We start from the raw sequence: 25,487 nt of genomic DNA on the forward strand, positions 1-25,487 counted from the left end.
CACTAAAAAAAATCCACCACCCACCAAAAACTACTTACAGAGGTATAAAAGTATTTAAAATGCTTAATTTTGTATAAAAAAAATATTATAGTACAAACTTTGACCAAAATGGTGAGCCCTTTTTCCTTCTATATCTACGGCTTGATATAAATTATGATACAGACGCTTTACTGAAACTTAAATATATGAAGCAATATTTGGCCATCCTAGAGTGGAATTTAAGTCGACTACTTCTGTGCATACTAAGATTTCTAAAAAATGTGAACTATAGATAATGTTGACTGAGTTAAGATCCAAGTGCCAAGAATTTGTAACCTTCCAGTAAAATCCGATATACTGAAGCAATCTTAAAACAGTGCTTCTATAGAATATTTCCCAGTGCTTAAACATTACAAATCAGTTCCTTCACGCTTCATTTTGCTGTTTCATTCTCATGAGGACAATGTGGTTCTTCTTTTTTCTGTGATATATTATACATGCAATGACTGTACAAACAATAGCAATGCAGCACAAAACAATTATTGCTACAACTACTCCGACTAGCCTGCTGCCACCACGTTCTTCATCATCAGCGATTATGTCTGAGTCTGTCGTATTCTCAATGTCATCATCATCTGATTTGCCAAATCGTGTTGTTGGTGTTGTTTTTGTAACTATTGTGCTGGTAACTTGTTCTGGCTCTTCAGAAGTTTGGAAAGGGATGACAGCACTGCTTTCTTCATAAATAGATGTTGTTTGGCCTATTTCTGGTTCTTCTGTAGTTGTCAGTAGTAGGAGCTTTTCTTCATTTAGCTCAGTTATGGGCATACCTATAAACGTAGGGTTGACACATACAAGTTGAGTTTGGTTTCCAAGTTTTGCCAAATTATGAGTAATCCAATCCTTCAATGGAAGAATGTGAGTGTCACATTTCCACGGATTATTGAAAAGTCTTATTTCATTTACATGTTCTAGACCTTCAAAAAATTCCTCTGGCAGATTCTCTAGAGAATTATTTTGTAATTGTATGGTCATCAAAGTGTCCATGTTTCTAAAGAGTCCTGCTGGAAGATACTCAATCTTATTGCTGTGAAGAGAGACATTCTGCAACTTGGGTAAGCCCTGGAGGACATCTTCATTTAATGTGGTAAGAGCATTGGTATGCAATGACAGTTCCAAAAGCTCATCTAAGCCATTAAAAGCATTTGGAGAGATGGATTGGATCTGGTTTCTGGATACAATCAAAAGTTGTATTTGTGTTAGATTGGAGAAGGCATTGTCCTCAAGTTCTTCAAGACGGTTGTCATATAACCAAAGTTCCTTTAATTTTGGCATTGGTCCAAATACTCCAGTGGAAATATGTTTTATGGAATTTTCAAATAACGTTAGCTTGGAGAGTTCTGGCAAATTCCCAAATAATCCTTGGGGCAGTGATGTGATCATGTTATTAGATAAGTATATTCTCTGTAAATTTGGGTTATTGGAAAACAAATCAGCAGATATTTGACTTATCTGGTTACTTTGCAGTCCAACTTCTTGTAGATTTGTAAGCGTCTTCAGTAAACCTTCAGGGATATCCTTTAACTGATTCTCATACACTCGAAAGGTTTGAAGTTTAGTTACTTTATCCAGGATTTTGGGGTGTAGCCGTGTAAGGTTATTTTTAGCCAAGTTCAACTTCAAAAGTCCACTCATTTGATCAAAAGCTCCCCTTGGTATGGATCGGATACTGTTTCCTAATAAACTGAGCTCCCTGACATTAACTAATGGAGCAAACAGTGATGAGGGAATCTGAGCAATCAGGTTGTTTGACAGGATAAGAGTTTCCAGTTTGACTAGATCTTGAAATAAACTTCCGGGTAAATCTTGCAGTTTATTGCTGGCCAGACTTAGGTAACGGAGGGATATGAGATTGTTGAATGCATTAGGACCAACTACAGAGAGTTCACTTTTTTCAATTCTCAAAATTAACAGAGATGTCATGTTTTCTAAGACACCATCTTCGAGTTCAGTGACCTCAGTGTTTATTATCTGCAGGTTTCTGATGTTCTGAGGGATAGAACGTGGAACCTCTACAATGTCTTCTCCAAAACAATCTACCTGGCCAGCTCGAAGGCATCGGCATTCTTTAGGGCACTGACTGTAGGTTTGCGGAATCAGAAGGAAAAACACAATTCCAACGAGGTGACAGTTCCACATTGTTGTATCTAGAACAAAGAGAAAAGGGTTACATTTCATTTTAGTATGTTTTTAGCAAAAAAAAAAAATGGCAACTTTTCTAATATGATACTCAAGGATGAAAATTCTATGCCTGATTCACATCTGCGCATGGGTTTCCTTTCTTGAGGACCCCCTAAATGGAAACCTAATCTACATTAAAAAACGGTTACTGTAGGAAACCCGCAGACCCCATAGACTATAATGGGGTCCATGTGGTTTCCACACAAAAAAAGAGAAAAGTGCTGCATGCAGAGAGGGGAATGGAATCCCCGACTGCAGATGTGAAGCGGGCCTTACATAACTATAACAACTCTTTGCATATGGTTCTGGTAAGTTTTGTTATTGAAATAGTTAATAATTAAAACAGAAAACATTGTAAGGAATTAATCACTTATTAATAATATGTAATCATGGCATAAAGTAAAAAGTCCGCAGCAAGAAAAACGCTTCAGGAAAAATCGCGGCAGCAATGCATTGTGGATTTTCCTACAGTTCTTTTCCTAGAAAGTTTCACACAGGTTTCCTCTGCAGAAGTTCTGCTTCCATTATACCTATAGGGATACCACTGGCATTTCCATAGGTAAAATTAACATGCTGCCATTACGCTGTGCATATTTTTCAGCAATGTGTGGATGGGATTCTCTAGTAATGATAGGGCTCTGGCTCATTTCAGACACATCCACCTCTATTCATGAGTCCCATCTAGTTCAGATGCTTCTTTGTCAGGGCACCCCATCCCTTTATGAAGTGGGGGTTGAAATGTTTGATGTCCAGGAAGACGTTCCTGTGTCTGTCAATTACAACACCCTTTAGTATGGATGCCTGACTTTCTCTGTCAAAGGCAAAAACCTTATTGCGTTGTAAGTCTGCAACTTTAACCCCTTCCCGACATGCGCCGTAATAGTACGGCGCATGTCGGGTCTGTAACTATGGCGACCGCCTGGGAGCCGGGCGGCCGCCATAGCTGCCGGGTGTCTACTGCTTTAAGCAGTAGACAACCGGCTCTAATGCCTCCGATCGGTCCCCGGACCGATCGGAGGCATTAACCCCTCCGGCGCCGCTGTCAAAGGCGCCGGAGGCGCCATTTTCCCGGCGGCGCATGGGCGGCGCCATTTTGGCCGGGATCGCCGGCTCCTGGAGCATGCTCCAGGGCTGACGTCCCGTTGCCATGACAGCCGGGAGCCTTGTACAGGCTCCCAGGCTTGTCTGCAAAGCCTCTCTTTTGCAGGCTGGTGTATGCAGCCTGCAAAAGAAAGGATGCTTTTTTGCAATGCATTAGCATTGTAATGCATTGCATTAGTGATCAGACCCCCTGGGGTTCAACACCCCTAGGGGGTCTAATAAATGCAAAAAAAAAAAAAAAAAAAGTTAAAAAAAAATATAAAAAAATATAAAAAGAATTAAAAGTTCAAATCACCCCCCTTTCCCTAGAACACATATAAAAGTAGTTAAAAACTGTGAAACATATACATGTTAGGTATCCCCGCGTCCGAAATCACCCGCTCTACAAATCTATAAAAATATTTTTCCTGTTCGGTAAACGCCGTAGCGGGAAAAATAGTCGAAAGTGCCAAACCGTCGTTTTTTCACTGTTTTGATTCTGATAAAAATTTGAATAAAAAGTGATCAAAGCAATAACATTTCCCGAAAATGGTAGAACTAAAAAGTACACCCGGCCCCGCAAAAAAAGACGCCCTATAAATCCCCATACACTTACGTATAAAAAAGTTACGGCCGTCGGAATATGGCGACTTTTAGAAAAAAAATTTTTTAACACAGTTTTGAAATTTTTTTTAGGGGTCAAAATGTAAATAAAACCATATAAATGTGGTATCTCTGGAACTGTACCGAAACACAGAATATAGGGGACATGTCATTTTGGCTGCACAGTGAACGCCGTAAAACCAAAGCCCGTAAGAAAGTTGCAGAAATGCATTTTTTCTTCAAATCCACCCCATTCTGATTTTTTTTCCTGCTTCCCAGTACATTATATAGAATAATTAATGGTAGCATCATGAAGAAAAATTTGTCCCGCAAAAATTAAGACCTCATATGGCTCTGGGAGCGGAGAAATAAAAAAGTTATGGGGTTTAGAAGGAGGGGAGTCAAAAACGAAAAACGAAAATCAAAAAATGCCATCGGCAGGAAGGGGTTAATGAAAGCACCAATCTTAGGGTCAGAGGTGACAAAACCATGTCTTGTTCCGTATACATTATAAACACTACATATGTAAATCAATAAACAATATCATTTACTGATAGTGTAAACCAGTAAGGTTTTTCTTATCATAAGGCCTTTTCAATTGAATATATATTCAGATCTAGAAAGACAGTCCATGTGTGACATTTGTTCCGTCTTCACCAATGCTCCAGTGAAGTGGACTTACAGCAGCATACTAACTTATGATACTGTGACCCTACTGTCCTGAACATGGGCTGTATTTCTCGGCCCAAATACATTCATGTAAAAGGGCCCTTAGGGTGGAAAACCATTCTGTCTTGCTAGTATATTGCCGTACCACAATAATAACTTTCACTTTTGCTGACAATTGCTTCAGGTTACTTTCTCCTTAGCAATACAATATTAACCCCTTCCCAACATGTCAGACATTTGACAGATATTTAAATATGACAGTCACTCAAGAGCTGAACACCTCTGACTGCGGGCTCTGATTGAACAAACCTATTGCAGGCCTTAAGGCCCCTGGTCAGCTTTTCCTGGCAGCACCATATTTAATAGGCTCATATGGCTTTATTTATGTATAATGAATGTAATCTCTATCATAAAAATGTCTGGACCACTGTATAAGCAATGCTACCTCCTATGCCGCCCCTGCTACCTCCCCCACCTCATAGATTGTAAGCTCTTTCGAGCAGGGCTCTCATTCCCACTGTTTGAATTGACTATTCAAATGACCCTCCTTTCCCTAAAATACATATAAAAGTAAGAAATTACTCTGAAACACATACACATTAGGTATCCCTGTTTTGGAAAAAATCTAAAGTGCCAAACCACAGGTTTTTTGCTGTTTTACCTTTGATAAAAATTTCAATAAAAAGTAATCAAAAGGACATTCCCCAAAATGGTATAACTAAAGATTACACCTGCCCTCTGCAGCTCCACGTACGGAGATATAGAAACATGGGTGTCGAAATATGGCGACTTTGAGAAAAAAAATTTTTTTTGCAAAGTTTTGTATTTTTGTTAAAAAGTTAAAATATAAATACAACAATATAAATTTGGTATCCCCGGAATCGTTTTTCAGCACAGGGGTATACTCAAGTGAAAATAAAACGTAGCTTTTAATAAATATGATTAAAAACGAAATTTCTGTGTGTCTCGTCACTGCTATTGTGTTACAGTGTTAACAACAAGTATTGCACACTTGTATCCTTTTGTGGATAGGGCAAGGGGGGTGGCCAGAGTCGGGGAAACCCACCCCACCAGCAATGGTCCAAAATAGTTAGCAGCGCGGTGTGGTATACACCCACCCGTATGACCAATTCCCCCCTATATCTCCAAGGGCTAATGTCATTGCTCCTGTCACTATTTGTTAGAATAGTGTCTAAACAGATATAGTCACTTGATAAAACAATAGTAACCCTCTTATCTAAATAAGTGCAGATATAGCAGACTGCCTCTAATAGGTCGGATATAACAGGCTGCGCTTACACTATTACAAGCTAATTGTTAGCACACAAGTAAACTGGAGTAGACTGAGCTAATGGCATTATAAGCCCTATTCAAACACTCTCTACGCGTTTAAAATCAATAGTTTTTCAGCACAGGGGTATACTCAAGTGAAAATAAAACGTAGCTTTTAATAAATATGATTAAAAACGAAATTTCCCGGAAAAATCCCCGGAATCGTACCTAAACATAGAATACAGGTGACATGTCCTTTTGGCTGCACAGTAAATGCAGTAAAAATGAAGCCTGTACTAAAGTCGCACTAATGCTCTTCTTCTCCTATACCACCTCATTCTGAAATTTTTTTCCAGTTTCATAGTACATTATACAGAATAATAAATGGCACCATTATGAAGAACAATTTGTCCCACAAACATTAAGCCCTTATATGACTCTGTGAGCGGAAAAAAAAATGTTATGGGGTTTGGAAGGTGGGGGTCAAAAATAAAAATCAAGAATGCCTCCGGTGAGTAGGGGTCATGTGCCCTTTACTATCCTAAATGAAGTCAATGTAGCTGACAGTAGCATGTTACAAGTGAGCAGCTGATAGGAAATGACATAGAACACACCACAAAGAAATTGAAGTCAGACATGAAGGACTGCTGAATGTCAAGCTTCTGAATCTTCTGTAGCAATTTTTACTGAGAATTGCAGAATTTTGACTTGTCCGTTGCTCTACAGTCTCCCCTAGTAGTAGTGTGGAGCTTTATCATAATCGAGTAGTAGCTTGTGTTATATTTATGTATCTGCATGTGACAGTAGTATAGAGGGATGCAGTTTAGGGATTCTGGTGTGCTGACGTAGGGTCCCAACCCATAGTAATCATGCATGTGACAGTAGCTCCTACATCTGCAATGATAATGGAGGCATACCTGAAGCCTGGGCATGTTAAGAGGGAATCTTCTTGGTTAGAACCTTATCTATGAACATAACATAAAAAGCTGAAAAGAGAATTTAGCTTTTTAGTGGAATCCACAAAATGATGTAATACATGATGACATTGTGCTGCCGGATTCATCAGATATTAGACAAACCTCTTTTTGATTTTCAAATAATGTTTTGTATTGGATTGTCTCCAAAATCCCTCCTGCTTAAGATGACCACTTCCTTTATCCAGATCAATTCCTATGACAAATTTTGGTCATCTGTTTTGAGATCAACGCACTAGAAGACTATTTTCAATGCAGTTTTGGGTGGTGGTTTCAATGGGGTTTTACTGTAAAAATAACAGTATCATACAATATGTGCCTAATCACTTAGGTCTAGAACATTTCATATTTCCAGGAAACTATGTTTTGTTGTCGCTGTCATGTCAGACAAGCTAGGAGAAGGGATAGGAAATGAAAACACAGCTAATATGGGCCACATGTGTCTTAGGCTTGAACTTCCAGCTGCGTTCAATACAGACATCCTTGTTCTTTTAAGATAAAAATAGAGCCGAATCAGCCGACGTGTAGCACGTGATATGGATTAGTTGTCCTTAATGTGCTGCTCCATGCATACATCATTGATGGAAGGCTCTTGTTTGACATTGTTTTGGTATTACCGTATTTCAGTTCCCGATCCAATAATGATCACAGGTTCATGTGAGGACTCTCTAGCAATACAATGAAATGCACGCCTAATAAGATATTACTTCGGTACTATCAACTCATGGCAGAAATATATTTCTATTTTACAGAGATGTTTAATTGAGACTAGTAATAATCAGAATAATAAGAGTAGAGCATTTCTCATGCCAAGAAAATACTAGTGCTAAAAATCTGGAGCACAACAAGGCGGTTTTATATTCCCAGCATTGTTACAAATATCCAGTAGACATACAGTCCTATGAAAAAGTTTGGGCACCCCTATTAATCTTAATCATTTTTTGTTCTAAATATTTTGGTGTTTGCAACAGCCATTTCAGTTTGATATATCTAATAACTGATGGACACAGTAATATTTCAGGATTGAAATGAGGTTTATTGTACTAACAGAAAATATGCAATATGCATTAAACCAAAATGTGACCGGTGCGAAAGTATGGGCACCCTTATCATTTTATTGATTTGAATTCCCCTAACTACTTTTTACTGACTTACTGAAGCACAAAATTGGTTTTGTAACCTCAGTGAGCTTTGACCTTCATAACCAGATGTATCCAATCATAAGAAAAGGTATTTAAGGTGGCCAATTGCAAGTTGTTCTCCTATTTGAATCTCCTCTGAAGAGTGGCATCATGGGCTACTCAAAACAACTCTCAAATGATCTGAAAACAAAGATTGTTCAACATAGTTGTTCAGGGGAAGCATACAAAAAGTTGTCTCAGAGATTTAACCTGTCAGTTTCCACTGTGAGGAACATAGTAAGGAAATGGAAGACCACAGGGACAGTTCTTGTTAAGCCCAGAAGTGGCAGGCCAAGAAAAATATCAGAAAGGCAGAGAAGAAGAATGGTGAGAACAGTCAAGGACAATCCACAGACCACCTCCAAAGAGCTGCAGCATCATCTTGCTGCAGATGGTGTCACTGTGCATCGGTCAACTATACAGCGCACTTTGCACAAATAGAAGCTGTATGGGAGAGTGATGAGAAAGAAGCCGTTTCTGCACGTACGCCACAAATAGAGTTGCCTGAGGTATGAAAAAGCACATTTGGACAAGGCAGCTTCATTTTGGAAACAAAAATTGAGTTGTTTGGTTATAAAAAAAAGGCGTTATGCATGGCGTCCAAAAAGAAACAGCATTCCAAGAAAAACACATGCTACCCACTGTAAAATTTGGTGGAGGTTCCATCATGCTTTGGGGCTGTGTGGCCAATGCCGGCATTGGGAATCTTGTTAAAGTTGAGGGTCACATGGATTCCACTCAGTATCAGCAGATTCTTGAGAATAATGTTCAAGAATCAGTGACGAAGTTGAAGTTACGCCGGGGATGGATATTTCAGCAAGACAATGATCCAAAACACCGCTCCAAATCCTCAGGCATTCATGCAGAGGAACAATTACAATGTTCTGGAATGGCCATCCCAGTCCCCAGACCTGAATATCATTGAACATCTGTGGGATGATTTGAAGCGGGCTGTCCATGCTCGGCGACCATCTAACTTAACTGAACTTGAATTGTTTGTCCAAAATACCTTTATCCAGGATCCAGGAACTGATTAAAAGCTACAGGAAGCGACTAGAGGCTGTTATCTTTGCAAAAGGAGGATCTACTAAATATTAATGTCACTTTTCTGTTGAGGTGCCCATACTTTTGCACCGGTCAAATTTTGGTTTAATGCATATTGCACATTTTCTGTTAGTACAATAAACCTCATTTCAATCCTGAAATATTACTGTGTCCATCAGTTATTAGATATATCAAACTGAAATGGCTGTTGCAAATACCAAAATATTTAGAACTAAAAATGATTAAGATTAATAGGGGTGCCCAAACTTTTTCATAGGACTGTAGTTGTAACAGTTCCAATTTTATCCAGAAAATCCTGGCATCCTTACTGAAAAGGTGGGGGAAGTGGTCATGGGGTGTTTTTCCTGGGTGGGGTTAAAATTTCCAGATTTTGGCTGTTGAAATATTGGTGAGTAGGAGTAGATCATCCATTAACTTGTATTGTTGCACTTTACAAAAAGACAATGATGCTGAGATACATCAATGATTAGTGCAGTAAACACTTTGGAGGATTCAGATGGTCCTTTATTATTAAAATAACATAACTTATAAATATACTTACTGTATTAATTCATTTACCCTGGGATACCTTACATCACCCACAAGCATTTCACCATGGTCCCCATGATATCGTATCCTAGATAACATGTCACTGTGTATTATCACAAACAAGGAGATGTGATGCGCACAGAAGTCCAGTGGCATGTCAGCGAAGATGAATCTGCTAGAACAATGCTGGATCACTATTGCTTAGAACATGGTATTATACCATTCCCCTGTTATTCCGGGTCTGATTGTGCAGAGACATGCCCCAATGACAAAACGAGTGACAATGTGTTCATAAAGTAATAAAATAACAGGAGTGTCAGAACAGAGAGTCCAGAGTTAAAATGATCTGGAACTTTTGTTTTTTGGGCAGTGTCAGATTAGAGGTATCAACCGCTGGACCTCACCAGTAAAATTCACTCTGAAGGTCAACTGTACATATTACCTGACACCTGTTTACAAAGTCCTAAAATTGTGCATAAACAGTCTATAGACTGTTTCTGTCCTATGGGTTTGCCTTGATCTAGGACCAATGAGTCTGGGGTTATGAGCTCACGAAGCGACGGGCCCAACAAGACTGTTAATGACTCAGCAATGAGAAGGCAGAGCCAAGTAAGAGAGATCACTGGTCAGCCTGTCTTTGCAACTAGATGTCATCTCAAGGTCATGGCTTGTTACAGATGAGATCTACTGTAGCTTATGAGTCCTTCATGATTTCACAACAATCTTTTATGAACTCAGCAATATTTTTTAAAATATGTCACATAATATATAACACTTTAGGGTGCATTCACATGGAGTAATGTGCCGCATGATGTGGCACGTATACGGCGTGTGAGACTTTGCGCACCGTAAAAGCTCCCATTAATTTCAATGGGAGCCTGGATCGTATAAGTCACATTATTTTGCAGCCGTGATTTTGTGGGCGCAAAATCACGGCCGCAAAATAACGCAGCGTATATGATCCAGGCTCCCATTGAAATCAATGGGAGCTTTTATGGCGCTCAATGTCTCACACGCCGTATACGTGCCACATCATGCGACACGTTACTCCGTGTGAATGCACCCTAAGGGCTAGTTTACATGGGCACAGAGGGGGCGGATTATAGCGCGGAATCCACGTCATAATCCACCCCCTCAAAATGGTGGTCTATGGAGACCGATAGCAGAAAAAAGAAGCAAGCTGCCCTTTCTTCAGGAGGAATCCGCAGCTCCGGAGTCAGCCCATTCATTCAAGCCTACTCCGGAGGGAGAAGCCGCGACTGTCGGAAGCCACAACAATTGTGGCTGGCGGATTTTGGCCCGAGAGTGACGCGGCTCCCCACGTCACTTTCGGTGCCAAAATCCTCCATTATGTTCCCCGTGTGAACTAACCCTAACTTTGCACTAGAGACAGGAGAAAACTAAAATGGGAGACAATTTTACTAATCCTGTCTAAAATTTAGACAGTATAAACTTAGACTAGACAGTCCAAAAAGTGCCCAATTTATCACAGTGGCTGATGGTAGATGATAAATCTGTCAGTTTCATACATTGGTCATAATCTGTGGTCTGCTCGGATGAATTGCACCCCAATTATTTAAAGTTATGACATTGGATTATGATATTGTTTACAGATAGGTGGGGTTCAACTCCAAGCACCCCTGCCATTCAGCTGTATAAAGAGTCATTTGTATAAGTGCTGCAGCCTCTTCACTTCTTACCACAAACACAGAGCTTGGAGTAGCAAACGTGAGTTAGACTAAGACCCCATGTTGCAGAAACACAGAATTTCTTGTTGCAGATATTGCTGCCTTTTTTGAGCCGAAGTCAGGAGTGGTAAATCCATTCCTGGCTTTGGCTCAAAAAACGACAGCAAAATCTGCAACAAAAACGCTGCGTATCCACAATGAGTGGCCATAACTGGCGTACATCTTCATTCTTGCTCAAGGAAATGTGTCTGATTTATTAAAAGACCTTCATAAATCAGCTTTGCCCTGCACCCCTTGGGGCCCTTATTAAGAATGGTGTATGAAATCTCATCCAGTGTTTGGTACTTGTGTGCCACTATTTCTGGAAAGTGTCTTTGTCTCTGTTTTTGTCTAAAATGCGTTCCTCTGTTACTGCACAATGGAAGATAGCCACCTCTTCATCAGATTGGATTGTAGCCTGAGTTAATAATAGTTCTAAGCCATGTCTCCATTCCCATAAAAAATTGAGAGCGTTTCCACTACAGAGGAACATTTCCATCCATACGGCGGTTGTGTATTACTCAGCTCAGTGGTTAGATGCTGCAGGTCCTAGCTGCCAAGTTTATGGCTTTAATTCAGCGACTGTATTCAGCAGCAAGTTAAGGCAATTCAGAATAAAGTCTTTAAGAGGGTTGGAAACCTCACCTCCGCATTCTTTGGAACAGTGTGTTCTCTATTTAATAGGGAGATGGATTTATTTCAAGTATGAATTCTCGTATGTATTCTTCAAGGCTTATATGAAGTTGAGAAATTCCAAATCTCTTTATACTTGATATAGAATATATATATATGTATATATATATATATATATATATATATATATATATATATATATTTGTTTTAATAAATAATGACTCCACCTAAAACTGGAATAATTCTTCTTACAACTCTGTATTCCTCTGTTATTCCTCCTGTCATTACTATTCCCCTTATCACTGATGTACAGTATGTTACTACACATTCTAAACTGTACAAGGACATTTATTAACAATGATAACAACTACTTGTCAATTGATTCATACAAGACACAGAGAAATGGCACACTGTGCATGGTTTCCCAGAAGCCCCTTATCCCACTACCCTTAGTTATTTAGGCTTCAAATACCACCCTGCTGCATGAATCAGCACATGTATGTATCTGTAGTACAGTGCAGAAACTTACCACTGCCTGCAGGCTCCATCAGCAGAACGCAGATGCCACTAACTTTGTTTTGGACAGAAATTTAGGAGTATAGCCTCACACTGCAGTGAATACTGGCTAAAATAGAGATAATACATACTGGTAGTTTGTTTCATAATCTGATAGATTTGCATTAAGTATTCTGCACACTGTTTTGTTTAGCTGTTATAGCAAAGATCAGTACATATGGGATAGCAGAGGGAATTCAGTTTTGTCCCATTCCTTATTACTGTGTCCCATGTGTTAACATCACATTTCGCTCCTACAATTACAAGATTAGATTGTATGTTTTCTTTTTCAGAGCAATTTTTCAGAGCAGAGCAGAATCCAAGAATCCAAGCATCAGCCTCTTATCCTCGCCTGCCCTCCCATCCTAACGGTCCAGTAACATTTCCAGTCTTAAGTCTACTGCTTTAGGAAGACGTCCAAACACTAGTCGCCTGCTCAGTCTTCTGTGCTTTGCATCAGCTAGGAATTAGCAATATACTGTACATGCCGCTATCTGCCTATCCGATTCACCCACAGATGTTTATGAGATTATGTAGTTGGCATATGGAAGGATTAAGCAAAGAATCCAAGTTCTTTTATAAGATATCGGTGATAAACTGAGATGTGTTTAGCTCAGGACATTTTATATAACAATGCCATAGTGATTACTCTCAAAATAGAAACCTGGAAAGAGGGAACACTAACCTACTTGCTTCATAAAAATGTGTCCTGTATGTCATGGTCCAGATAAAAAGTAACATTGAGAGATAGGGGCAGTGAAGCACCTCTATGGAAGTTTTCTTACATAAATTATATCAAATTAGTTGGCCTGTAACCTAGAAATTGGCATGCATCAAAAATGTGCCACTTTTACTACATACTTCTGGCACAAAGCAATAAACCTGTCCCATATAGTATTGAAAGTGAAGAACTGTATGGCATTGTAAATCTCCAGCTATTTTACGCTAAACATTCTTTCTTCATATATCCTTTCTATTGCATAGAGAAACTGTTGCTTTGTACGTTCTTCCTGTTGTAACTTCTAGTTTATGACATTGTAGGGTAGCTGTGGTTAGTTTACGGTTAAGCTACACTATGTGATCAAAAGTATCCAGACACTCCCAAAAACATACATTTTTCATATTAGGTGCATTGAGCTGCCACCTACTGCCAGGTACTCCATATCAGCGACCTCAGTAGACATTAGACATGAGCAGATTGGGGCGCACCGCGGAACTCACAGACTTCGAACTTGGTCAGATGATTGGGTGCCACATATCACACAAGTTTAAGGAGTGTAAGCATTGGATGATTGAACAGTGGAAAAACGTTGTGTGGAGTGACAAATCACGGTACACAATGTGGCGATCCGATGGCAGGGTGTGGGTATGGCGAATGCCCGGTGAACGTCATCTGCCAGCGTGTGTAGTGCCAACAGTAAAATTCAGAGGCAGTGGTGTTATGGTGCAGTCGTGTTTTTCATGGAGGGGGCTTGCACTCCTTGTTGTTTTGCGTGGCACTATCACAGCACAGGCCTACATTGATGTTTTAAACACCTTCTTGCTTCCCACTGTTGAAGAGCAATTCGGGGATGGCGATTGCATCTTTCAACACGATCGAGCACCGGTTTATACTGCACGGCATGTGGCGGAGTGGTTACACGACAATAACATCTCTGTAATGGACTGGCCTGCACAGAGTCCTGACTTGAATCCTATAGAACACCTTTGGGATGTTTTGGAACGCCGACTTCGTGCCAGGCATCACCGACCTACATCGATACCTCTCCTCAGTGCAGCACTCCGTGAAGAATGGGCTGCCATTCCCCAAGAAAACTTCCAGCACCTGATTGAACGTATGCCTGCGAGAGTGGAAGCTGTCATCAAGGCTAAGGGTGGGCCAACACCATAACACTCATAATGGTTACAGATTATAATGTTCCGAAAATCCCGGCTTCTTCTTCAGATATAACCGTTATTAAACATTATACTGTCATCATTATGAGTTAGCCATTAAAAAAGGTATCAACTACTGAAGACTTTCAAGTTTTTTTCAAGCTTTTTTTTTTTTTTTTTTTATACTTCCTACCCACTGGCTAACACGGTATAAAAACAACATTTTCCTTATCCTTAATCCTAAGCATAGAGGATAAATACATTTTATAGCATTACTTGTATTCATATTAACATTACTTATATTAATTCTTACTTGTGTTATAAGCTGGTAAACCAGGGGCACAGGAAGGACTCCATGCAGGCACCAAGACAAGACCAGATCTACTGAGAGGAAGATTGCAGGAGCCTTACACCAAACTGGTTCTGGGTAGTGTTGTTTTGCCCACTGTACTTAGGTTGTGTCAGGTCACTCCACTGATGAGATGACCTGGCTGACTGCAGCAACTGAGTGGTACAAAGTGGGCGGAGCCACAGGAGCCTGGGAGATTCATCATCCCGGAGGCGGAGCTGCCCTAAGGGAACTTAGCGTGACCTGCAGGAGCTGCCTGTGTGCGAGTGTGCAGCGCTGTGCTGCAGAACTATCTTTATACACATTGCCGTCACTTGATGTCAGTCCCTTCCCCTGGTGGCTATACTTCTACACCAGCGCAGGACAGGACAGGCTCAGTGTGTTTTTAAAGCAGCCTGTCTTGGGCTGGTGTAGATTAACAAAATAGTGTTCCAAAATGCTGCCCCCCCCCCCAGTTTTCCATGAGCAGCGCCGCCTGAGGCAGCCACCTCATGCCGCCTCATTAAAGGTGCGCCCCTGTAGAAAAGGAAGCTAAGTGTCATTTGTTTGCAGTAAATAAACATCTATACTACTGTAACTATGTGTGTGTTCTTTTAACTCGTGTAGTCCTTGTAAGCTGTTGCATTACACCCATCAATTTTAGTGAAATTAATGAATAAATTTATGTGCATTGGGGCAATCTGTCCACTCATGGCAGACTTTAGTTCTATATCCATTACTACCTGTTAGATAAGTTCAACTAGTTGTGCTTGAATAGGTTGTAAGGACATGTTCATCTATCACTTAGTCTATATACCACTCAGTCCCATTCACGTGAAAGGGATTTACTGCAATGCCAAGTACAGTTACAATGCAACGTACAGTGCTGGGCATGGTATTCAGTAAATGGGTCCAAGTGCTGCAGCACTCTTCAAACAACAGATTGGTGGGGGTCCCTGGTATTAGCCCCTCGCCAATCTGATATTGATGACCTAGCCGTAAGGATATCAAAGTTCTGAAAAGCTATAACTATCAAATAGTGAGTGCAGCACTTCTATAAGGGACAAAAAATGAACATATATAGGTTTTATTTAGTGTAATGTGTAAGTTGTCACAGCACCGATACAAATGTGTGTTTATAAACATTGATATACACAAATGATACTGAAGAAGCAGACTTGGCGGCAGGAGGTGACTAGAATAAACAAGACATGTCTGCAAGCTAGTAACTAATACTTATATAAACTTGAAAGTGTTTGTTAGAAAAGTAATGGTGCCCACACACGCCGCAAGCTGCTGGCTGGATATACAGAACTGCCTATATTATTTCCTCTAAAGCATATCTCTAACCAGAAATGAATACGGTTAGGCTATACAGTGTTCACACATAGCAGAAATGTATTAGACTGAATATTTGTTGAATACATCTGAATATGGTTATTTCTTTGGTATGTGCATGCATTGTTATACACCCCATTCAGATATGTGGAACATTAGCACACATTTCTGTAACAATTGCCATGTGTGAACATACTTAAAATTTGTACGTGTAGTAACTGTATACAGTGATGTTGTACGCTCAGATGTTAGCTCTCGTGAATACTGGCTTCAGTTTCTGGGAAAGGAAATGAGCTTTTGACAGTAATCAATGTCAGCCATATTAGCTGAGGACATGTCTCTGTCCTTTAAAGAGGTTGTCATGGAATTAGAAATCTCCACCAGGAGCCCAGGGAAGGTGAAAAAATATATATATATATATATACACAACTCGGAGGCTCATTCTTGAGGAGGTCTTCATTACACGTGACCACAGAGGCCAATCAGTGGCCTCAATGGCCAGAGGACACAGTACGTCACTAGTGATGTATGTGAGTTGCGTCCTGGGACCTTTCCTGTGACCGCTGAGGCCTCTGATTGAACTCAGTGTTCATGTGCAGTTAGGACTTTTGCTGGACCAAGCCCCTGGGCAGTGCTGGATGGGACAGTGGCCTGGGGACCCCAAAGCACCAGAGACAGGTGAGTATAATTTTTGTTTTGTTTTTCTTTCACCTCCCCAGCCTCTTGGCAGAGATCCATAATTCCTCGACAACATTCTCCACTCTCCTCTCAAGTCCCGATGGAAGTCAATTACAGTCACTGAACTCTCCCCCATTCCACTTGTTAGAGAAAGATGCTAAGTTGAATGTTTTTTGCACAGTATATAACATGTTCTATTTATATCAAATCTGTAAGCTGCAAGGTTTTATACCTTTTAGTTGAAACAAAGATGATGAATTTCCTTTTATTCATGGACAAATGGATTTAACCATCCACCCACATATTCTAATCTACGGTCAAGTAGACAATTGAGAATGGTGGCATCTTTCCCTAACTTTCAGTGACTCACCAAGAGTAAGGGTGCATTCACACTGAGTAAACGCTAGCTTATTCTGAACGTAAAACACGTTCAGAATAAGCGGCGTCTAAAGCAGCTCCATTCATTTCTATGGGAGCGGGGATACGAGCGCTCCCCATAGAAATGAATGGGCTGCTTCTTTCACTCCGTGCAGTCCCATTGAAGTGAATGGGGAGTGCCGGCGTGTACGCTCCGGCATGAGCAGAGCTTGCCGTATACACCGGCACTCCCCATTCACTTCAATGGGACTGCACGGAGTGAAAGAAGCAGCCCATTCATTTCTATGGGGAGCGCTCGTATCCCCGCTCCCATAGAAATGAATGGAGCTGCTTTAGACGCCGCTTATTCTGAACGTGTTTTACGTTCAGAATAAGCTAGCGTTTACTCATTGTGAATGCACCCTAAGATGATAAACTAGCTCTCTTATCTACTTCATCAAATGTTTGATTTCTGTGAAGGTAGATAACCTCTTCTCAATCTAGTTACACTGGAAGGAATTTACTTAGACTGGAATTTTCTACACCAGTCTTAGGGTGCATGCACACTACGTAACGCCGGGCGTGTATGAGAGCCGTACACGCCGGCGTTACAGCAGGGCTGCCGAACACTTCCCATTCACTTCAATGGGAGCGCTCGTAAACGCCGCTGTTATGAGCGCTCCCATTGAAGTGAATGGGAAGTGTTCGGCAGTCTGCCGTAATGCCGGCGTGTACGGCTCTCATACACGCCCGGCGTTACGTAGTGTGCATGCACCCTTAATAAGTTCCTCCACTGACAGATGCCAAAGTTTGCCTATGCTCATGACCGTGTGCTAGCTGTATTTTTAACAGCTCATTATATTTTATAGCCCCATACACACAATGGAAGGGGCAGTGAGCCCGGAGGCAAAGCTCAGGAGAAGTCCTATTTCTGTCTGTTTTCCTGGCTGGGCTCATTAATGTATGGTTCTGTAGAGATCAAAGACGGCACAAACCATGTTTCACCCATGTCGATTTTCACAGACCCCTGCACTCACACGTGTAGCCTTATTTAGAGGTTCCAGCCTCTTATTAAAGGGGATGTCCAGGATAACTGGAAATCTCTACACTAATCTAAATACCCTCCCCCTCCTACTTTCTAATAACATAATAAAAAAATGTATATTTATTCATATTCTGGAATCAGATTGTCACTACTACTCTCCCCCATCCACCTCATTATACTTACCCTCCATGCCTCTTCCTGGTGGATGACTCCTCCTTCTTTACTGATTTTGCAGGCGCGCCCTCTTCTCCATCACTGCTCTGTGCACTGATAATTCACCTATACTGAGCAGCTTCCACATATACAGTAGAGGTAGATCATGGCCGCAGAGAACAGATCAGCGATGGAGAAGAGAGTGCGCTATCTCACAGGAAGGTAAGTATACTGTATAATAGGATCAGAGGTTGGGCTGAGTATGTAGGGAAGAGCGGGATAGCTAGAGAGACAGGGAGGGGGTGTATATGAGAGAAAGAGAGGAGGGGAGAGAAAGTGGGGGGGTGAGATGAGAGGGTTAGTGAGGATGTTAGCAGGAAGATGCAGTATGTAAACAAAATGCAGGAGATACCAGGAGCTCCCAGAGACATCCAGAAATCCCTCATAACATTGGTAGAGGTATATGGGTGCATTTATCAGCCCATTAATAGCTCTAACAGACATTTAATAAAAAAAAAATAAAAAAAACATTTTTTTACCCAGAAAACCCCTTTAAATTTGGTATAACTTGGGGCTCCCATTTGAAATCTATGCCAGCCAGGGGCTAGCATAGATTTCATCTACATGTACATTGTAGCTAAATATATACAGCTGTATATACTCTATATTTAAGTTATAATAAATCTATTATACTAAAGCGTCCCTGCCCCATTCTGCCCTAGTTGGCTTAATTTTTAACAGTGAAAAACCCCATCCTCTTTACAGCAAGTCACCCCCCTTTTACAATAAGTCCTGACTCCTCAGCTGCCTAAAACAGTTAATACATTTGGTGTATAGCATGTACAACAGTGCATTTCCATAGTAAGGCCGGGTTCACACGGAGTATTGTGGATCGTCATTTGGTACGTACACGCCGCGGGATCTTTTGCGGGCCGTATATGCTCCCATTGTTTTCAATGCGAGCCGGTACCGTACACGCTACGCTATTTTGCAAAATCACGGCCGCAAAATAGCGCTGCGTGTACGGTACCTGCTCCCATTGAAAACAATGGGAGCGTATACGGCCCGCAAAAGATCCCGCGGCGTGTACGTACCAAATGACGAGCCACAATACTCCGTGTGAACCCGGCCTTAAATCTGCCCCTTAAAGTTTAGTGTGGAGCGGAAGAATCATGCAGCAAAAACCACATGCAGTCGTACCAGAAATTTGCCATGCGGAGCACTACTTTCACAGCAGCTGAAAACCGCCTCACAAAACCACACTCGTCTGCGGTAAATCACTGGTAGTTTGTATTACACAACACAAATCAGAATGTATGCGTGACCCATAATCCACAAAATAACTCAAGTTTCTGTTCATGAGGTTCTGTACACACAAAGTAGATTGAAAATGATACACTGGCAGTCTACAATTTATTTGCAGAGGGATATGGAAACACTCACATTCCCAGAATTCTGCTGAGGTGGAGGAAGATAAGAGGGGCATGGAGAGGCCGCAATGCTGGAAATGCAAATTAATCCGTAAAGAAAAAAAAAGGACTGCATAGCATGGAGACATCTGTGTAAAGTCTACTTCTACCTTCTACTTAAGAAAAGATATAGGAAATTCTAGAATATGCTACAGAACAGTGTACAGATACATTAGAATATGGGCCATCTCATGCTGTACATTGAATTACTCTATCCTAGGAGTGTTACCCCCACATTGGAGACATATAGCAATATACTGTACAGTACATGTGCCCAAGTGTCTGCAATACAGACCTGCTATCAAATAGGCTTTGTGCCTCTGAGCTCTAAAACTGGGTTCACAATGGATTGTACTGGGATTTCACAAGGTTTCTTTCTATTAAGCTTGTGCAACTTTAAAGGGCAAAAACTATCTACAAACTACACTGTTCTTTCCATCAAAAGTATAGAAAATTAGAAATCCTAATGAAGTGAAGAAAATGCAATGTGAAAAAGCCTTAGTGAAAATCTTAGCTCGGGTATGTCTGTAGTACATTGGTTTAAGAAATATACTGTATAATGAGATCATGTTCCCAGAGTTGGTTCCAATTGCAGCATTGCATTTGGACACCACATAGGGATTCACATTTTTGTAATTGCCTTTTTTCCCAATGTCAATAAGAGAAAAAACAGCACAAAAATGTTAGAAAAGGAGCATATAGCTATTAAAAATATACAGTAGGGAATCAAAATACAAAAACCTCAAGGACACTGATGAATACACCATGGAGAGAAAGCACTAAAATTCAACTAAATTCTTAAACTGGAATGAGACGTGACAAATTCATTAAGGGGTTTAGGTCTCTTAATAAATGTGGCGTATGTTTAGTAGAGATGAGCGAACACTATTCGAAACAGCCGTTTCGAATAGCACCCTCCCATAGAAATGAATGGAAGCGGCTACGTCCATTCATTTCTATGGGAGCGTGCTATTCAAACGGCTGTTTCGAATAGTGTTCGCTCATCTCTAATGTTTAGCTGCCCATACACCAGAAAAGGCAAATCTATGGTGGTATAAGCAGTGTGGAATGATTCCATAATTTTGCCAATTACCAGTATAAGGGCCCCTTCACACGGCTGATACGCTGGCTGCTTTAGAACGTGTAAACGTTCCGTAGCAGCGGCATCTAAAGCAGTTCCCATTGTTTTCTATGGGAGCCGGCATACGTGCGCTCCCCATAGAAATGAATGGAAAAAGCAGCCCACTCATTTCTATGGCGAGCGCGCGTCTGCCGGCTCCCATAGAAAACAATGCGATCTGCTTTAGACGCCGCTGCTACGGAACGTTTACACGTTCTAAAGCAGCCAGCGTATCAGCCGTGTGAAGGGGCCCTAAGGCTGAGTTCACACAGGGTTTTTTGGTCTGGATTTTGATGCGGAATCTGCCCTAGAATCCGGCTCCATAAAACGCCTCCCATTGACTTAAATGGGAGCCATTCACTTCTTTTTTCCGCTAGCGTCTTTTTGCCGTTCACAGAAAAAAGAAGCAAGCTGCCCTATCTTGACACGGAGACCGCAGGTGAATCTGGTGTGGCGTCCGCGGCGCGACACTCACTCCCGACTAGGCCCATTCATTTGGGCCTTATCTGGAGTGGAATGCCGCGACTGGATGCTGGTACACTGCACCGGCATCCAGACGTGGCTAGACACTTTTTGAACCAGATTCTGAGGCAGCCACCACGTCAACATCCGGTCCAAAAAACTCTGTGTGAACTCAGCCTCAATTATAGTAGGTCTGTTGGGTCTTGGGAGGCCTGCCCCCTCCTGCCATACTATATGCATTTCTCTCATGGCCTCTGAAAGTGGTAAAACAAATACTAAACTGCAAAAAATCACTAATTTTTTAACAAATGTGGCATGTATGAACATTTGCAACTTTTCAAAAGAGGGTCCTTAAAATTAAGTAATAGATTGTATGTAAGGGACTGAGCTAACACATAGCCTACATTTACAGGAGGCATAAGGGCTGCTCTATGACTGGGAATCAAGAGGCCCATATGATGTTCTTGCACAAAGTTCCTTTGTTCTATGTCCTCTACCATGACTAATCGTATTACCCATAGAGGTATAACACAGTCAAGCTACACTATTTTTGCATTCAATTCTACTATAAAGGAGTTCCAGGAACAGGGTACAGCAGAACTGCTCAGCTAGGGGTAGTGACTTGGGAGCAGATATTTCCATTTTGGCATCAAATTGCAGAGATGGGAATAATCCTTAAAGTTCTGTGATGTGAACATCTGGATGATGTGACATTACAAATGTAAAATACCAAGATAATTCCATACCTGAACTGATAAGCATTGAGATACTCTGCTGAAAATTACTATAGGATCATGGAACCATCTACAGGGGCTCATGGAACCATCTACAGGGGCTCATGAAACCATCTGCAAAAGCTTATGAAAATCTACAGGGGTTCATGGAACCATCTACAGGGGCTCATGGAACCATCTACAGGGGCTTATGAAACCATCTACAGGGGCTCATAGAACTATCTGCAGGGGCTCATGGAACCATCTGCAGGGGCTCATTAACCATGTACAAGGGCTCATATAACCATCTGCAGGGGCTCATGGAACCATCTACAGGGGTTTATGAAACCATCTACAGGGGCTCATAGAACCATGTACAGGGGCTCATAGAACCATCTGCAGGGGCTCATGGAACCATCTACAGGGGCTTATGAAACCATCTACAGGGGCTCATAGAACCATGTACAGGGGCTCATAGAACCATCTGCAGGGGCTTATGAAACCATCTACAGGGGCTCATAGAACCATGTACAGGGGCTCATAGAACCATCTGCAGGGGCTCATGGAACCATCTACAGGGGCTTATGAAACCATCTACAGGGGCTTATGAAACCATCTACAGGGGCTCATAGAACCTTCTGCAGGGGCTCATGGAACCATCTACAGGGGCATTTCCTATCAGTAAACCTAAAAAATGCAATAATAAAAATGTTAATGTAATGAGCGCTGGAAGCTGAAAGGCTCCATTGAGTTCAGTCATGTGTCCTTACAAGAAGTTACATCTTACGTGATCACTCTCATTGAGCTCATTCACAGGGAGCAATGTTCTGGACAAATTCCTTTTTTTTCTTTTCATAGAGACTTTGTTGCAGTAAATCACTCACTACAAGGACTGTATACAGGCTGCATTTTGTCTTGGAGACACTTTGAATCTAGCCAAGAGATTGTCTTCTCCATGTAGACGGATTTCCTGACAAACATTTCCAATATTGTCTTTTACATCCATTGAATGACTGTATCTATATCCAAAGGTAACGTCATTTTAACTGGAAAGTTTCCAAGTCAAGTCTTCAAGGTCTGAAATCTCTGCACTTCAACAATACATGTGGATTACTGAGTGTTTTTGGCTTGTGTACACATTGCGTTGGAAATGTTTCATTATAAGCTCTGTGCCGAGCTGGATTCATTTTAAGCACATTCATCTTAGTGAAGTACATGTAAAATCATTGTCCAAATTTACAAGTTTCAAAATGTGTCCTAGAAGAACCTCAGCAATGCAAATGTGCTTGAATCATTCATTCTCTAGTCTGAAAGGGACACACGCTAAACATTGAAGCCATAGAGACATGCAAAATATTAGCAGCTTCCTAAGACATTCTAAGTTTTATATAGGTATTACCTTCTGTACAATGCAAATAAAGGGAAAGAAATCTCAACCACCAGGCTGTGGCTTTCCTTATTATTAAGTTTAGATTAAGTTTTGCATGCATAACATATTTTACCATCTGTAAATATCAGTGCATACAAATAAAATATGAATAAAGCACTGCAGAATATAAGGGTGCTATATAAGTAAGCAAAATAATAATATCAGTTCATAAAATACATGAAAACCCACTAGAAAATCTTCATACAAATATTATAATTCCACGTAGTGAACAGAAAGAAGATTTCAAAAGAAATGAATTCTAGTTAAAATAGAGAGAGAACTGCAGATACGTGAGAATATGAGCAACATAATCGAATCCAGATGTCACCTACCCTGGTTGTTGGCTTTCTTGTAGCTCTCTGAGTTGCAGCTGTATAGACTGAGGAAGGGTTTGGTTCCCTCCTATATAAAGCTCTTAGATCAATGAATCAGCAGAGGGGGATGTGTCAATAGGTTAAAACATTTCTTCAGTTTTTCCAGGAGTCATAGTAGTGCTCGGTGGGTACTGCCCTCTTGTTACTGCCTGCCTGACTGTGGAATGGGATTTCCCAGTGATTAAGTTATTAATCTGTAGGACAAAATAGTTTTTGTCTTGCGTTTAGACCTGTGCTGGAGCACAAGCTCATTCTAATAGACTCTGGGAAGAAGGTTTCACTGCGGCTCCTTCACTCCTAGAAATGATGGGTGTTTATTAGAGATGAGCGAACAGTGTTCTATCGAACACATGTTCGATCGGATATCAGGGTGTTCGCCATGTTCGAATCGAATCGAACACCGCGTGGTAAAGTGCGCCAAAATTCGATTCCCCTCCCACCTTCCCTGGCGCCTTTTTTGCACTAATAACAGCGCAGGGGAAGTGGGACAGGAACTACGACACCGGGGGCATTGAAAAAAATTGGAAAAAGTCATTGGCTACCGAAATCAGGTGACCTCCATTTTAGACGAATAGTGGATTTCAAATCCGGGTCATATGAGAATGTGAACTTTGTGACTATGAGACAGGGATAGCTGTACAGGCAGGGATAGCTAGGGATAACCTTTATTTAGGGGGGAATGTTATTAAAAATAACTTTTTGGGGCTCTATTGGGTGTGTAATTGTGATTTTTGTGAGATAAACTTTTTCCCACAGGGATTCATTGGCCAGTGCTGATTGGCCGAATTCCGTACTCTGGCCAATCAGTGCTGGCCAATGCATTCTATTAGCTTGATGAAGCAGAGTGTGCACAAGGGTTCAAGCGCACCCTCGGCTCTGATGTAGCAGAGCTGAGGCTGCACAAGGGTTCAAGCGCACCCTCGGCTCTGATGTAGGAGAGCCGAGGCTGCACAAGGGTTCAAGCGCACCCTCGGCTCTGATGTAGGAGAGCCGAGGGTGCACTTGAACCCTTGTGCACCCTCGGCTCTGCTACATCAGAGCCGAGGGTGCGCTTGAACCCTTGTGCACACTCTGCTTCATCAAGCTAATAGAATGCATTGGCCAGCGCTGATTGGCCAATGCATTCTATTAGCCCGATGAAGTAGAGCTGAATGTGTGTGCTAAGCACACACATTCAGCTCTACTTCATCGGGCTAATAGAATGCATTGGCCAGCGCTGATTGGCCAGAGTACGGAATTCGGCCAATCAGCGCTGGCTCTGCTGGAGGAGGCGGAGTCTAAGATCGCTCCACACCAGTCTCCATTCAGGTCCGACCTTAGACTCCGCCTCCTCCAGCAGAGCCAGCGCTGATTGGCCGAATTCCGTACTCTGGCCAATCAGCACTGGCTAATGCATTGTATTGGCGTGATGAAGCAGTGCTGAATGTGTGTGCTTAGCACACACATTCAGCTCTACTTCATCGGGCTAATAGAATGTATTGGCCAGCGCTGATTGGCCAGAGTACGGAATTCGGCCAATCAGCGCTGGCTCTGCTGGAGGAGGCGGAGTCTAAGATCGCTCCACACCAGTCTCCATTCAGGTCCGACCTTAGACTCCGCCTCCTCCAGCAGAGCCAGCGCTGATTGGCCGAATTCCGTA

The 25,487-nt window shown here is 41.5% G+C and overlaps 1 protein-coding gene across 1 annotated transcript; it reads right to left on the reverse strand.

Moving 5' to 3' along the window:
• Window positions 1-24,063, reverse strand: LOC142197891 (uncharacterized). Its single transcript, XM_075268562.1, has 2 exons — window positions 23,807-24,063; window positions 1-2,186 (listed from the first exon to the last, which is right to left on the reverse strand). Exon 2 carries the CDS (start codon window positions 2,176-2,178, stop codon window positions 406-408), a length of 1,773 nt encoding a protein of 590 aa, XP_075124663.1. The 5' UTR covers window positions 2,179-2,186; window positions 23,807-24,063; the 3' UTR covers window positions 1-405.
• Window positions 24,064-25,487: the final 1,424 nt, after the last annotated feature.

The sequence above is a fragment of the Leptodactylus fuscus genome, chromosome 3 (assembly GCF_031893055.1).
Source record: "Leptodactylus fuscus isolate aLepFus1 chromosome 3, aLepFus1.hap2, whole genome shotgun sequence".
Taxonomy (NCBI): domain Eukaryota; kingdom Metazoa; phylum Chordata; class Amphibia; order Anura; family Leptodactylidae; genus Leptodactylus; species Leptodactylus fuscus.

Coding starts and splice junctions, on each gene's coding strand:
- LOC142197891 (XM_075268562.1), bottom strand. CDS start 2,178: ATGTGGAACTGTCACCTCGTTGGAATTGTGTTTTTCCTTCTGATTCCG.